The sequence below is a fragment of the Harmonia axyridis genome, chromosome 6, assembly GCF_914767665.1.
Source record: "Harmonia axyridis chromosome 6, icHarAxyr1.1, whole genome shotgun sequence".
Classification (NCBI taxonomy): Eukaryota; Metazoa; Arthropoda; class Insecta; order Coleoptera; family Coccinellidae; genus Harmonia; species Harmonia axyridis.
In genome coordinates, this window is record NC_059506.1 from 2435145 (window position 1) to 2450748 (window position 15604).

General features: G+C 34.1%; 2 protein-coding genes across 2 annotated transcripts in view; one reads left to right on the top strand and one right to left on the bottom strand.

Moving 5' to 3' along the window:
• LOC123682573 overlaps window positions 1-15604 on the bottom strand; it is a 386250-nt gene that overhangs the window by 104228 nt on the left and 266418 nt on the right. The window lies entirely within an intron of this gene.
• The window catches only part of LOC123682574, a 64755-nt gene that overhangs the window by 16962 nt on the left and 32189 nt on the right, over window positions 1-15604 (top strand). Inside the window, exon 5 of the mRNA XM_045621285.1 lies at window positions 4892-4952. Within this exon, the coding sequence (XP_045477241.1) occupies window positions 4892-4952 (61 nt within the window). The remainder of the gene's footprint in view (window positions 1-4891; window positions 4953-15604) is intronic.

Here is a 15604-nt window from a genome sequence, read left to right on the forward strand (position 1 = left end):
TTACCGAACCAAAACGACCCCAGTTCAAATAATAATAATAGTAATCTCGAAAGTAAGCATGTTGACGACATACGTTCATATGGAGATTTCTTTTAAAATGGCTCCAAGAATCCCCCCTCAAATATAGGGTGTCCCGGGAAGAATGCGACAAACGAATACCATGATTTAAAGTCATCAAGGATGACCCGTATCAAGAGGTTTTAATCGCCTGATTGCCTTCGTTTGGGATATACAGGGTGATGTTCATCTTATGAGTGAAATTTCACCGTTGAATAACTCTTTAACTAATCGACCGAATAATTTCAAATCTTGAAATTTCGTCACCCTTTCCTATCGCCTTCCTTCAATATTTCTGAATTCGAGTAAATCAGATGGGGACTAGGAAAATTTCAGACTTTTCCTATTTTCGTGAATATTGGATCACCCTGTACGTGAACATTATGATTTTTTTCCGTTTTCGGAACCACAAAGAATCGATTCATTACAAAAATTCTAAATCTCGACTTGGCACGGTCATACAGGGTGATCAATAAACATTTCATTATGAGTGAAATTTTTTTAGTTCAATAACTCTTCAACAAATCCACCGAAAAATTTCAATTTTTGAAGTTTTGTCGCCCTTTACTATCGCCTTCCTTCAGTATTTCTAAAATTGAGTAAATCAGATCCGGACTAGGAAAATTTAAGACCTTTTCTATTTTCTTGAATATTGAATCACCCTGTATGTTGATATCATGATTTTTTTTCGTTTTCGTAATCACAAAGAATTAATTTTTGTTGAAAAAATTTTGTTAGTCCGGATCTGATTTATTCGATTTCAGAAATATTGAAGGAAGGCGATAGGAAAGGGTGACAAAACCTCAAAATTTTATTTGAACTGTAAAATTTCACTCATAAGATGAACATCACCCTGTATATCCCCAACGAAGGCACTCAGGTGATTGAAACATCTTGATACGGGTCCTCCATGATGACCTTAATTTATGGTATTCGTTGGTCGCATTTTTCCCGGGACACCCTGTATAAGCACATCGTTATGGAACACCTTAAATATACCTTCTAGAATCATAGGTCATCCTGAGGAAATTTAATAATACCTACACCCGATCTATTGCACTGATTACCTACCCAAGCAATTCTATCGAATTATCTCATCTCTCAGGTGTCCCATCTGATCTAATACCTCCGCTGTTCGCAAATTCGATCAACAAGATTCAACCCCTAATTACTTTAGTGTGTAACCAACACAGGCAACTACTTGAATTCATCCGAAATCCAATCGACGGGGCCCATAAGCTGTGGCTTGAAATGGTGTATTTCCTTTGCAAGGGAGCAGGGTGTGCGACTGCCTCAACTTCCACTATCAATATCGGTAATGGGTTTGTTCGGAACTTTGTCTCTCGATTCGGTGTGTTATCTATGCAAATGCGTCAGGATGCCAACGGCGCAAGCATCTAGAAATATGCATGCATATTCGCGAACGGCATGCTATCAGGTGTGGATATCTGAATTGGGTCGCTTCTGGATCAGTTGCTTCCATTTGATATCGTTGTATAGATTCATTTAGAATTTGGGTATTCCAGGGTGTGATATCAAGAGTTTGATTTGTGGAATCAACATGAAAATATGTTTTGAAGGAAGACTTAGGAAGAAAATGAAATGTTGAGATGATTATTATGCGGAGTTTTCGAATACGACGTATCTATCATTTTAATGTTGAAAGACGAGTATATAAAAAGAAATCAATGAATGATTATTTATTTGTAAATAGAAAGTTATGCCAATTATGATACAAGCCAAATGGTCGCCACGGCTACGGTTGCAGCTCCATATACTTCTAATGAAGTTTTCCATGATGATTTCCTACATTTGCGGCTGTATACCTTCGTTAACTTCACTCATTCTATCTTTAAGAGGTCTTGAATTGATTGTGGAGCTTTGTCAAAAGCCTTATCTTCCAAGTGGCAAATTTTAGATTGTTTTGTTGCTTGTTGGACACATAATGTCGTCTTGTTGGAAATAAACATCGTTTTTCTACATTCATGCAAAAAGCAAAACTTTATTGAACTATATTTAATGGAAAAAGAAGTTCTTTATTGCACTAGTGCAATAAAGTTTTTATTGCACTCATCTGTCATTCTTCTTCAACGTGCTGTCATCATGACGAACATAAACGTTTTAACCCACTACATATTTATCAAACGACACGGCGGATGGAAATCGTCGGAGTAGCGGAGGGATACGTAGAGGAATCACATGCAAACAAACTCAGTGCTGCAAAACAAATATTTCAGCCTGAAGGAAATAACGATGTCCAGTTACCAAGTACTAGTACGTTTACAGCAGTAACATATCAAGAAGTGGATTTAAAAAGTACTTCACTACGAAATATTCATATTGAAAATTGCACCAATTGTTCATTCACTTCCAACATTGAGGGTAAAAATAAAGTTTGAGTTAAATTGTTCGTAACGTATTAGTTCCTGTTTCAAAGCAAATCGATATTAATAATAAAGTATTCAAGTTGCACTTTTCATTTTCCAAAACCTAGTGCCGCACCTCAATAAATCATTTTTTGCTTTTTGCATGAACGTAGAAAAAATGTTGTATGCAACTCGTGCAAAAATTGTTGATTGCACTCGACGTGTTGTCCAACTCGGCCTAACGGACTCATCGGACAATTTCACGTCGAGTGCAATAAACATTCACTTTTTGCACTTGTTGCATAAATAACTATTACATAATTAACTTCCAACTCCGGCCATGAAAAATTATTAATCTTAGCTGGTAGTGCAATTCATTCACCGTAACAATCGCACCAGCCTCACCAAACAGGGACACGTTAAGATTGAGAGGCTCTTAATGCTTATAAACGTAGCCTCTGAGGTGAAAATGGTACCCATCACAGAAGATGTTTTCTCGATTACAATCCGGATCATTTTGATGCATTTCAAGGACTCACTCAGCGAAGATGTGACGTTGCTGGTGATCTATCGGCTTAGTTCTTTTTTAACTGAATCAAGATCTTTGAGAATCTTTAAGAGTGAACACTACCACGTGATTTGCTCAGTTCAAAACGAAATTAAAGATATTTCTTCTCATAATTTCCCGTTTTTCACACAAAAATTCATGATATAATATGTACTTTGTACAAAGCACTGATATATTTTTAAAATATTCGTGGAAGAAAAAACTAACAAAAATCATTGAAAAAGGGGTAGAATTCTTTTTTTCGTGAAAGTCAGCATACAGTGCTGCCATCTACTTATTTGCTTCGATAGAATCAAGAAGATGAAGTGAATGTACAACTTCAAAAACCGTACAAAGTTTGGTCATCGCAGGAGCGCCAGAAGGGAAATGAATGGCTACCAAAATTTGACCGATAAGCGAAAAACCACGTGGTCGTAGTCACTCTTAAGACCTAAGCTTGTATGCAAAATACGTTGATATGTGCTTTTTTGGAATGCCTAAGATGTCCAAGATCGACTAGGAATCGAAAAACCTGGGTGTTCCTCAACTCTACCAGCTAAAGCACCATTATTATCAGTTGTTCTTGAGTGACGCACACGGTTTTCACTATTGAATGCCGTACGAGAAGGTGCTTCAGGAAGACCCAAAAGTGCCTTAGTTTTGCTAAGTTTTCAAAGCTTTTTTACTGATTTTTAACAATTTCAGTGCGTTGTTGAAACGAATGTAGTTCCATTTTCAGTAATAGCATAGTTTTCACATGTTTCGACATGTGTAAACGTTAGATGTGCAGCTGCAGATGAGTATTTGTGTTAAATTATGACAGCTGCTCATCTAAAGTGCTATTCAAAATGAAACCTCTCATTGAAAAACCCTTTACTAGAATCAAGCGTAAATTTTAATGACAATATCATACTAAAACGAAGTCATTACATGGACGCTTATAAATGAACCTGTAAATGTAAATGATAAAACATAACGTTTATTGGGCATGGAAGGTTATCGAATTATTTCGACTTGTGTTGATCATTACTTGATATCAGTTAATAATACACATTATGTCTTAATTTCAATCTTTTTTTCATTATTTACATAACGCCTCTCGTCATCTTGTAACTTCTTTATAGGTTGTCAAACATATTGCTCGAAAATTATAATAATACTCTATCTATATCACCATGTGTTATTTCATGATATTATTTGATGATATTATCAATGGCGATAGTTGAGACTTTCGATGGTATACTATAAGACCGTTTTCGAGAGCTCGTTCACTGAACAGATCGCTCTATCCTTTCGTCACAAGTCTGTAATTTTCTAATTTTGAGCCAGAAGTGGTTTCAAACGATGAGGTTCAGCTCCACTTATGATGAATCCGTTCTCAAATCCGATTCTGTGCTCCCATCAGGCCGGACACAAACACTTTCAAACGAAAATACCTAGGAACTTGAACTATCAGGAAAATGCAAAAAAACAGTAGTCACTTCATAAGAGAGAAGCAAAAATTTACTACTCAACACTAAATACATAATAAACAGAAAATTCTATAAATATCTTATAAAGCATAATAAACAACTTTATTCATAATTGTTAAGGAGTTTTTTAAGAACTTTCACGATTCCTTTAAATATCAGTTCAATAGATTTGTAAGTTCACCGTTTGGGTCGACCCAAATTTCATTTCAAAACAAACCAAGAACAGAAACAAATGTGAATGTGAGTAAATTCCAGCGAAATCAGCAATATATACGTAACATTACTCCTACTCGTCCACCACGCTTCAGTTCAATTTTAATAATGTACTTTATGTGTTTACAATCTGGGAAAATGAATGAAATATTCATATGATGAAATGCAAGCCACCAGAATATTCATAACCGCCTTGAAATATTTGTGGGTTTTATTCAACCTTTGTTCAATTGCAGGTGCAATATCAAACAAACAATGCCAGATGTGTGGAGACGGAGATCTCAAGAAATAATGTAGGTATGTTTTGAATGTTTATTGGTATGTAGGTATTAAAGTCTGATGCATGAATATGAATTTTACGGAAACAGGAAATTTAATCCACTAATTCATCAAAAGGAAGAGCGCTCAATTCGAAAATTCCGTGGAAAAACATAAAAGAACATAAACTGAAAGATAATCATATCCTTTGATGCGTTAAGGAAGCAGAGATTTATTTGTTATTCTCAATATTCGCATCAATTAAGTTAGAAATTATTATCATAGTTTTTTGCAGTAAAATTATTTTTCATGTTATGATAGCATTACATGTGAAGGTTTTTACTACTGTATTATTAGCATTCATAGATTGTAGAAGTTTCTCTAATTTTGTCCCAAATCCGTTCATTCTGCCATACCTTGAAACGAAAGTATGTGAGAATATTTCAAATTCACACAGATCTCATGCTTATATTTGTTATTAAACAGGGTGTTCCATCCCAGACGAGCCACCTTGTATATTTCTTATCTCATAGTGATTGGAAAAATTTCCGGAAACAAGTCGAATGATTTTGTTTGGGAGACATCTCTTGACGCATATTTGAGGTTTGAACGAGCAACCTCCTAAGAGGGGACACTTCAATCCCTCAAAATTTAATATGGAAGAGGGGTTGAGAGTAGGGCTGGGAATCATGAATGAATGATTTGAATATTCGAATAATCATTGAATAATTATTCGAATAATTCCATTTTGCATTATTCGAATAATCATGAGTATTCACTGAATAATCAATGACTACTTTTCTATTCATGAATAATCAGTGAATAGTCGAGTATTCACTGAATAGTTGAATAATCAATGACTACTTTTCTATTCACGAATAATCAGTGAATAGTCGAGTATTCACTGAATAGTTGAATAATCAATGACTACTTTTCGATTCATGAATAATCAGTGAATAGTTGAGTATTCACTGATTATTCAGTGAATAGTTTTCTATTCAGTGAGTAGTTAGATATTTATGAAGTTACGAATGAAAGTTTGAATGATCACTTGACTCACTATTCAGGATTGATTGAAACAAAGTTTTGTGATTCACTACGGACAAATCGTTTTATTAATATTAAAATTACTGGAATTTACATAATATTGAAATTGATAGATACAATTGAATTAAAATTATTATTCATAATAGTATTAGAAAAAGATATTCAGCCAAAGAAAAATTAATAAAATTTGGATTTCATCAATAAAAAAATTTAAAAATGGAATATAAGATTCTAACATATGAATTTACCAATAAAGAGTTCTAATAATAATAGTATAAGATTCTACATTCGTAAATGTAACCTTGCCTTCCTATTCCGTATGCATTGACATTTCTAGACATTGCTCTATTTCAGTGGTCAAATATTGTTTTATGTATTCTGAATTGCGAACCGACGAATCTTTATATTCTTTTAAATCTATGGTCTTAAAATGTACACACATCGACTGAGACTGAAGTTACATCCTTCCCTAACAAAACTGAATCAGAAAACAAAGTTTTTTGAAAATTCCGTATAATTGATCAGTATGTGTATTCTTGAAGAATTCAATGTTCTCAGAATCCGCTCGATCATTCTTTTTGTACCTTTAGACCTGTAAAGGGTCTATGTAGAATGTAGATTGTATTGTCCCAGCGAAGGTTTTACTGCGTCTATTTAAGGATCTATTGTATTTTGTACGTTGTCATGTGATAAAAAAATCTCTGTATTTACCAAACGACAATTTGATTATAAAAACGAGACCGTACTAATTTGAATGACAATTTATTTGTTTGGATTCCGAACACTGACAGGAGAACCAAAAATGGCGTTGTGTGACGTCACACTAATAGAGCCTATATGGCGAGAGGCAAAACACCAAAACGATTATACCACGTCGCAAAGGGTATATTCACTCATCAAAACGCTCGGTTTATTGGTTCATTAAAACATGAGTTTAATCACTAAATATTGACTAAATATTCATTGAATAATCACTGAATAATCATTGAACAATCACTGAATAATCATTGAATAATCACTGAATAATGATTGAATAATCACTGAATAATCATTGAATAATCACTGAATAATCATTGAATAATCAACGAATAGTTGAATATTCATGACTCCTCATGAATAATCAAGCATGAATATTTGTTTGAATGAATTATTCGAATAATCGAATAAATTTATGGATGAATATTCGAATACAAAAAGGCGAAAAAGTCCCAGCCCTAGTTGAGAGATACTTCATTTGAAAGGTCTTGGAAGCTTCTTTGCAACGGTGTATGAAAAACGTCTTCTAATGTTAAAATACACACAATATAATTGGCTGTTTTTTGAAAAAATTATACGTTATATTTCAATTCATAAAAATTCAGAATATCAATAAATGGAAATGAGAAAGTGAAGAATGACAATTGGTAAGGGTAGTGTAGGGTGTACACCACCTTTCTACTAGGTTCTTCAATGCAGATTCATTTTGATTCTGTGCGGAAATGGTTTGATCTATTATTCCAAGAGGGAATACCACCACGTGGTATTTAGTTTCATTTCGAAACGAAATGACAGATTCATCATCTGACAACCACCGATTTTTATGAAGTTTTCACCTAATTGTAGAGTGATAATATGTATTTTGAATTGGCAAATGAAAAAAATATTTTGGTTATACTTCTCGTTTTTAGCAGAAGAATTTATGATATGTTCAATGTACCTGGTTTTTCACCCTAATTTGACCCCCTTCTAACTTTGGTACTGAAAGAGGTAGAAAAAATTTTTTCTACAAAAATTTAACGAAATCGACTAATGTTTTTCAAAATGATTTCACAAAATGAAATAAAGGGTGTTTTTTTGGAGCTATAGAATTTTAAATTACAATAAAACAACGATGGATTATTCGATTGACATGAATTTTATTTATCCGCAAGATAATTTTGTGGCATTACATTTTAAATATGATTTCTTGCAAATGACCGCCACGGCTGGCTCGGATGTAGTCCAATCTGGACTTCCAATTTTCGATGACTTTTTCCAACATTTGTGGCCGTATATCGGCAATAACACGGCGAATGTTGTCTTCCAAATGGTCAGGGGTTGTGGCTTATCCGCATAGACCAATGACTTCACATAGCCCCACAGAAAGTAGTTTAGCGGTGTTAAATCACAAGATCTTGGAGGCCAATTCACAAGTCCAAAACGTGAAATTAGGCGGTCACCAAACGTGTCTTTCAATAAATCTGTGTGACACGTTGCGCCGTCTTGTTGGAACCACAGCTCCTGGACATCATGGTTGTTCAATTCGGGAATGAAAAATTTAGTAATCATGGCTCTATACCGATCACCATTGACTGTAACGTTCTGGCCAATATCGTTTTTGAAGAAATAGGGACCAATGATTCCACCAGCCCATAAAGTGCACCAAACAGTCAGTTTTTCTGGATGTAACGGTGTTTCGATATACACTTGAGGATTAGCTTCACTCCAAATGCGGCAGTTTTGTTTGTTGACATAGTCATTCAACCAGAAGTGCGCTTCATCGCTAAACAAAATAAAATGGACGTAGTGCGCGATACGTATTCCGCACAGAACCATTATTTTCGAAATTAAATTTCACTATTTGCAAGCGTTGTTCAGGCGTGAGTCTATTCGTTATGAATTGCCAAACCAAACTGAGAATAAATCACTTGACAGCTGTTAAATCGGTCGCCATCTTGAACAGTTATGCCAACTTAAAGTTATATACCTCGAAAAAAAACACCCGTTATATTTGACTTTCTCTTTTTCCCCTGACTACGAATATATAACATATGTTTGGTCTATCTTTCTTATTCTGAGCACCACAGAGTTTCTCCGTCTTTGGTGAAGCTCTGGAGGTTTTTCAGTGGACAGTAATGCAAGTTCTTTTTTTTTCAATATACTCTGAAAGGTGAGTGAATAATATAATCACACATCTCAGAATCGCAGTTGAACGAATTTGTTGAAGAACTACAACTGCTAACAAGCTACCACTAGACAACAGGGAAAAATTAAAAAAAAAATGTTTTTTTCGACCTCAGAAATCTTTTGTTGAAAATGAAATACACTCATCTGCTCCAACTACTGTGGACTTGAAGCTGAAAACGAATTACTCGACAAATTCTCAACGTAAAACGATACTGGCGAAATGGGGGCGGGCAAACAGAGAGAACTGAGGCATTAAAACATAAAGCCCTTATTGCCACTCATAGAGGAGTACGAGAGGATCTAGGTTTCCACGGAAATCCGCCCTTTGAACGGAAATTTCCAACCAGAAATTTCCGACGTGAATAGTTCGACCGAAAAACGAAGATCCAGTGACCGTCCATCATACCTGAAGAGGGGCAAGTTCCGTATTAATGGAAACACGGTCTGCGGCTTAGTTTTTCTACTGGTGTTTTCAAAGGACGGTGTTACTGGCATGCGGGCTGTTGTGGAGAAGGACAATAAGCATTGATACGGTTTGTCTTTTGGGTCATTTTCAATGGACTAGTTTAGTGATGTTGATAATACTATATTTGACACGATAGAATTAAAATATAGAGCAAAACTGATAAATCAGTGAAAAAATTTTGAAAATCCATCAATAAATGACTGAGAAATAGATTATTTAAATTTACGTATTTTAGCGCGGAACGTCTTTGGTCTCCGACTCGTCTGTGACGTCACGCCACTTGCTACACCATAAATTACAATGATAACACCATAAATTATAATGATCTTCACACACATATGAAGTAGTTTTAGGTCCAATTAAGTCACGCCTCATTAATTTGCACCACTTCTTCCTTTGATTCATGTCATTTGGTACATGAAAAAACAATTTATTGGGGTTTTAATTGTCGTGCTTGCACACATATGCACAATACAATATTTGTAGGATTTTTTTTCATTTCAGCCATCGTGTAACGAACAAAACACGACACGAACGGCACAAGTGATTGTACACCAATGAATTCGTAAGCACTCTGCGAATACCAGTCGCCTCGTGTAAGTGGCGTGACGTCACACTGCGTACTATGGAATTATTCTTCCAAACGCAACTTTAAAATCCCATAACTTTTTCATTTCTAGAGATATTTCAATGATTCTTCCACATTTTTGTTTCATTTTACTTAAATTTTTAGAATTAATCCTTAACAAAAAAATGAAAACTAGTTGATTTATGAACCTTGTAACCTCTTCGTTACAACTCAAAATGCCCGAGAACAGTCGTTTGTTTGAGTCGTGGTTCAGATCCCTGAATCTACCAAATGGAAGGGACAAAAACCCAGGTCGATCAAACACCTCTTATAATTACATAAGTATTTCACAATCCGAATCTTTAAAATATCTGGTACCAGAAAAATTTACATACAATATTTATAAAATGAAAATATATACAAGTGAATCCGAAATTTATAATTGTATAAAAAAAGAATGAAATTTTCTAAGATCCTAAATTACTTTCCTGAAGAGGTAAAAGTCCTAGCTCTATACTGAGCCAATCTTCCTCCACCGAAGTTGATAAGAACTTAGGTCTGGCAGTTCTTCAATTGTAAGGAGAGTAAATAATTTGACTTGTAAGTTGACAATCGACAATGATGGGCTGTCTTTAGACGAAGAACTCTCAATGTAATTATCCAACTTTCAACGTTTATCAAGAACCAATCAGGAATTCGGCAAAGAAAATATACCAAAAAAAACTGAAAATCAGAGAACAGAAATTAATAAGAAGCCAAATTAAGGTGATGGCTTTTCTGTTTCTGAAACAACCAAAGTTTACATAAAAGATATTAATACTCATGTACTTATTTTATCGCTTGAACAAAATGACTGCCAAATGAGATAAGAAACTAAAAGGATGATCTCGAGGCAATCATATGTAGATTGTTTCAGAAAAGATTTCTTTCAAAAATGTAACAAACGAAAAATGTAAAAAATAATAGATACGAAAAACATCCTCTACATAAAAGTTTTGTGAAAATATTCATAAACTGAGTTATAACTTATTATGCTTCATTTAAGATAAAAATTCACGATAGTTAAAACGAAGTTACATTTAAACATCAATAATAGGTATTAAAAAATATTTGATTATAATAAATTATATTTAAATAAAGAATAAAAATTTTCATTTCACGTAAAATGATGAAATGTTAAAATGGCGGATGCATTCCTTTATCAAATTAAATCTGAATATCAAAAATTTTCATATATATTACGTATACAACAATCAAATAATGACGATAAGAAAAATATACAACTTACCCCTTTTTTCGGGGTTTTATGAATGAACTAGAGAAAAACAATTATAACTATTTTGCAGCGATAATTATCGATATATGTACGTTCGAAGAAACTAGAAAAGAAAATGATATCATAATTTCGAAGTATCGAGTACATATGCACGAAGATACGCATTGGCGTACGCCCAGATTTCCATCAACTGTCTGACTCAGTTGAATATATAAAATTTGAAATGTAGCACGCTACACACTCCTCATTCCCCCCAAAAAAAAAGGTCTTTGCTCACAATGAGCTTTTTTTTATCCACAAAGTTAACTGAACGAGAAAATGATGGGCGCCAGTGATCCAGGGATCACAAGGTATATCAAGGAAATTGACTTCATAGAGACATAGAACTGCATCTGAAAAGACACAAAAGACTTAGTTACTTCAAAACAACAAAACAGTTACACCAAAGATTTATGCAATGCACATTAGATACTGTATAACTGCACGTTGATTCGAACAGAGGTGGAAGCATATAATAAAGGCTGAAAAGTAATTATACTAGAGCAGAAAAGATAAAGATAATTGCAATGGCCAAGACTACTTTCCATTACAAGAAGATAATTGCTCGTAGTACAAAGAGAGATAAATAAGAGATAAAGATAAATGAGAGATAGAAATAAAGATAAGTGCCTTAAATGCTTCAATTTATAATTTTTGTCTCAATTCAATCAATTCAATCGAATACTGAAAAGGAAAGGATAAGAGGAAAGGAGGAATGAAAAACGGCATTTGTTATTCCAGGCGATACAAACCAATACCTAATACTAACAAAACACAAAACATTCAGGTCATTCGGATTGAACATCTGAGAAATCAGTAGGATCATCTCCTCTACTTAAATCGGGCTTAATGTCCTTGATATAGAAATTCCCGAGGTCTCTACCAGACAAATCAACGAGATTGTAGACAAGCGAAGATATCACCCTATTCACAATACAGGGGACAAACCTTAGAGAATTTGAATTGAACTTAGCGCAAATCTCCTTCAAATCTGTTAAACTTTCTTTATTGCCTTCAACATTTTCTTTAAAAGAAAAAGGATCAGACAAGACAGTGAAACCATGATCCGAGGATTCTTGGGAAAGCAAGCCTCTCAAAATTTTACGTTTGTCATCCACTGATGACAGGATCTCAATACCTTTAATCGCAATCTCATAAGCGAGTTCATTCTGTTTTAGATAATTTGGGTTGAGAGACATTTTCCACGATAGAAAATTCAAAGAAATAAGATAAGGTAGAAAGGAGAAATTGAAAACTTAGTAAGAAAAAACAAACAAAAATAAATCCCGACTGAAAAATCAGATATAATTGCCGAGAGATGATCCCAAAAATAATAACCTGAACTATCCGGATCGAGGATAATGATCAACCCCGAATAAACAGTCACCCCCACCAGGCAAACTGAGAGATCTAGTGATCGAATGGCCAAAAAGACCTTAACGGCCCCACGTTGGGCGCCAAAATTATGTGTAACCTCTTCGTTACAACTCAAAATGCCCGAGAACAGTCGTTTGTTTGAGTCGTGGTTCAGATCCCTGAATCTACCAAATGGAAGGGACAAAAACCCAGGTCGATCAAACACCTCTTATAATTACATAAGTATTTCACAATCCGAATCTTTAAAATATCTGGTACCAGAAAAATTTACATACAATATTTATAAAATGAAAATATATACAAGTGAATCCGAAATTTATAATTGTATAAAAAAAGAATGAAATTTTCTAAGATCCTAAATTACTTTCCTGAAGAGGTAAAAGTCCTAGCTCTATACTGAGCCAATCTTCCTCCACCGAAGTTGATAAGAACTTAGGTCTGGCAGTTCTTCAATTGTAAGGAGAGTAAATAATTTGACTTGTAAGTTGACAATCGACAATGATGGGCTGTCTTTAGACGAAGAACTCTCAATGTAATTATCCAACTTTCAACGTTTATCAAGAACCAATCAGGAATTCGGCAAAGAAAATATACCAAAAAAAACTGAAAATCAGAGAACAGAAATTAATAAGAAGCCAAATTAAGGTGATGGCTTTTCTGTTTCTGAAACAACCAAAGTTTACATAAAAGATATTAATACTCATGTACTTATTTTATCGCTTGAACAAAATGACTGCCAAATGAGATAAGAAACTAAAAGGATGATCTCGAGGCAATCATATGTAGATTGTTTCAGAAAAGATTTCTTTCAAAAATGTAACAAACGAAAAATGTAAAAAATAATAGATACGAAAAACATCCTCTACATAAAAGTTTTGTGAAAATATTCATAAACTGAGTTATAACTTATTATGCTTCATTTAAGATAAAAATTCACGATAGTTAAAACGAAGTTACATTTAAACATCAATAATAGGTATTAAAAAATATTTGATTATAATAAATTATATTTAAATAAAGAATAAAAATTTTCATTTCACGTAAAATGATGAAATGTTAAAATGGCGGATGCATTCCTTTATCAAATTAAATCTGAATATCAAAAATTTTCATATATATTACGTATACAACAATCAAATAATGACGATAAGAAAAATATACAACTTACCCCTTTTTTCAGGGTTTTATGAATGAACTAGAGAAAAACAATTATAACTATTTTGCAGCGATAATTATCGATATATGTACGTTCGAAGAAACTAGAAAAGAAAATGATATCATAATTTCGAAGTATCGAGTACATATGCACGAAGATACGCATTGGCGTACGCCCAGATTTCCATCAACTGTCTGACTCAGTTGAATATATAAAATTTGAAATGTAGCACGCTACACACTCCTCATTCCCCCCAAAAAAAAAGGTCTTTGCTCACAATGAGCTTTTTTTTATCCACAAAGTTAACTGAACGAGAAAATGATGGGCGCCAGTGATCCAGGGATCACAAGGTATATCAAGGAAATTGACTTCATAGAGACATAGAACTGCATCTGAAAAGACACAAAAGACTTAGTTACTTCAAAACAACAAAACAGTTACACCAAAGATTTATGCAATGCACATTAGATACTGTATAACTGCACGTTGATTCGAACAGAGGTGGAAGCATATAATAAAGGCTGAAAAGTAATTATACTAGAGCAGAAAAGATAAAGATAATTGCAATGGCCAAGACTACTTTCCATTACAAGAAGATAATTGCTCGTAGTACAAAGAGAGATAAATAAGAGATAAAGATAAATGAGAGATAGAAATAAAGATAAGTGCCTTAAATGCTTCAATTTATAATTTTTGTCTCAATTCAATCAATTCAATCGAATACTGAAAAGGAAAGGATAAGAGGAAAGGAGGAATGAAAAACGGCATTTGTTATTCCAGGCGATACAAACCAATACCTAATACTAACAAAACACAAAACATTCAGGTCATTCGGATTGAACATCTGAGAAATCAGTAGGATCATCTCCTCTACTTAAATCGGGCTTAATGTCCTTGATATAGAAATTCCCGAGGTCTCTACCAGACAAATCAACGAGATTGTAGACAAGCGAAGATATCACCCTATTCACAATACAGGGGACAAACCTTAGAGAATTTGAATTGAACTTAGCGCAAATCTCCTTCAAATCTGTTAAACTTTCTTTATTGCCTTCAACATTTTCTTTAAAAGAAAAAGGATCAGACAAGACAGTGAAACCATGATCCGAGGATTCTTGGGAAAGCAAGCCTCTCAAAATTTTACGTTTGTCATCCACTGATGACAGGATCTCAATACCTTTAATCGCAATCTCATAAGCGAGTTCATTCTGTTTTAGATAATTTGGGTTGAGAGACATTTTCCACGATAGAAAATTCAAAGAAATAAGATAAGGTAGAAAGGAGAAATTGAAAACTTAGTAAGAAAAAACAAACAAAAATAAATCCCGACTGAAAAATCAGATATAATTGCCGAGAGATGATCCCAAAAATAATAACCTGAACTATCCGGATCGAGGATAATGATCAACCCCGAATAAACAGTCACCCCCACCAGGCAAACTGAGAGATCTAGTGATCGAATGGCCAAAAAGACCTTAACGGCCCCACGTTGGGCGCCAAAATTATGTGTAACCTCTTCGTTACAACTCAAAATGCCCGAGAACAGTCGTTTGTTTGAGTCGTGGTTCAGATCCCTGAATCTACCAAATGGAAGGGACAAAAACCCAGGTCGATCAAACACCTCTTATAATTACATAAGTATTTCACAATCCGAATCTTTAAAATATCTGGTACCAGAAAAATTTACATACAATATTTATAAAATGAAAATATATACAAGTGAATCCGAAATTTATAATTGTATAAAAAAAGAATGAAATTTTCTAAGATCCTAAATTACTTTCCTGAAGAGGTAAAAGTCCTAGCTCTATACTGAGCCAATCTTCCTCCACCGAAG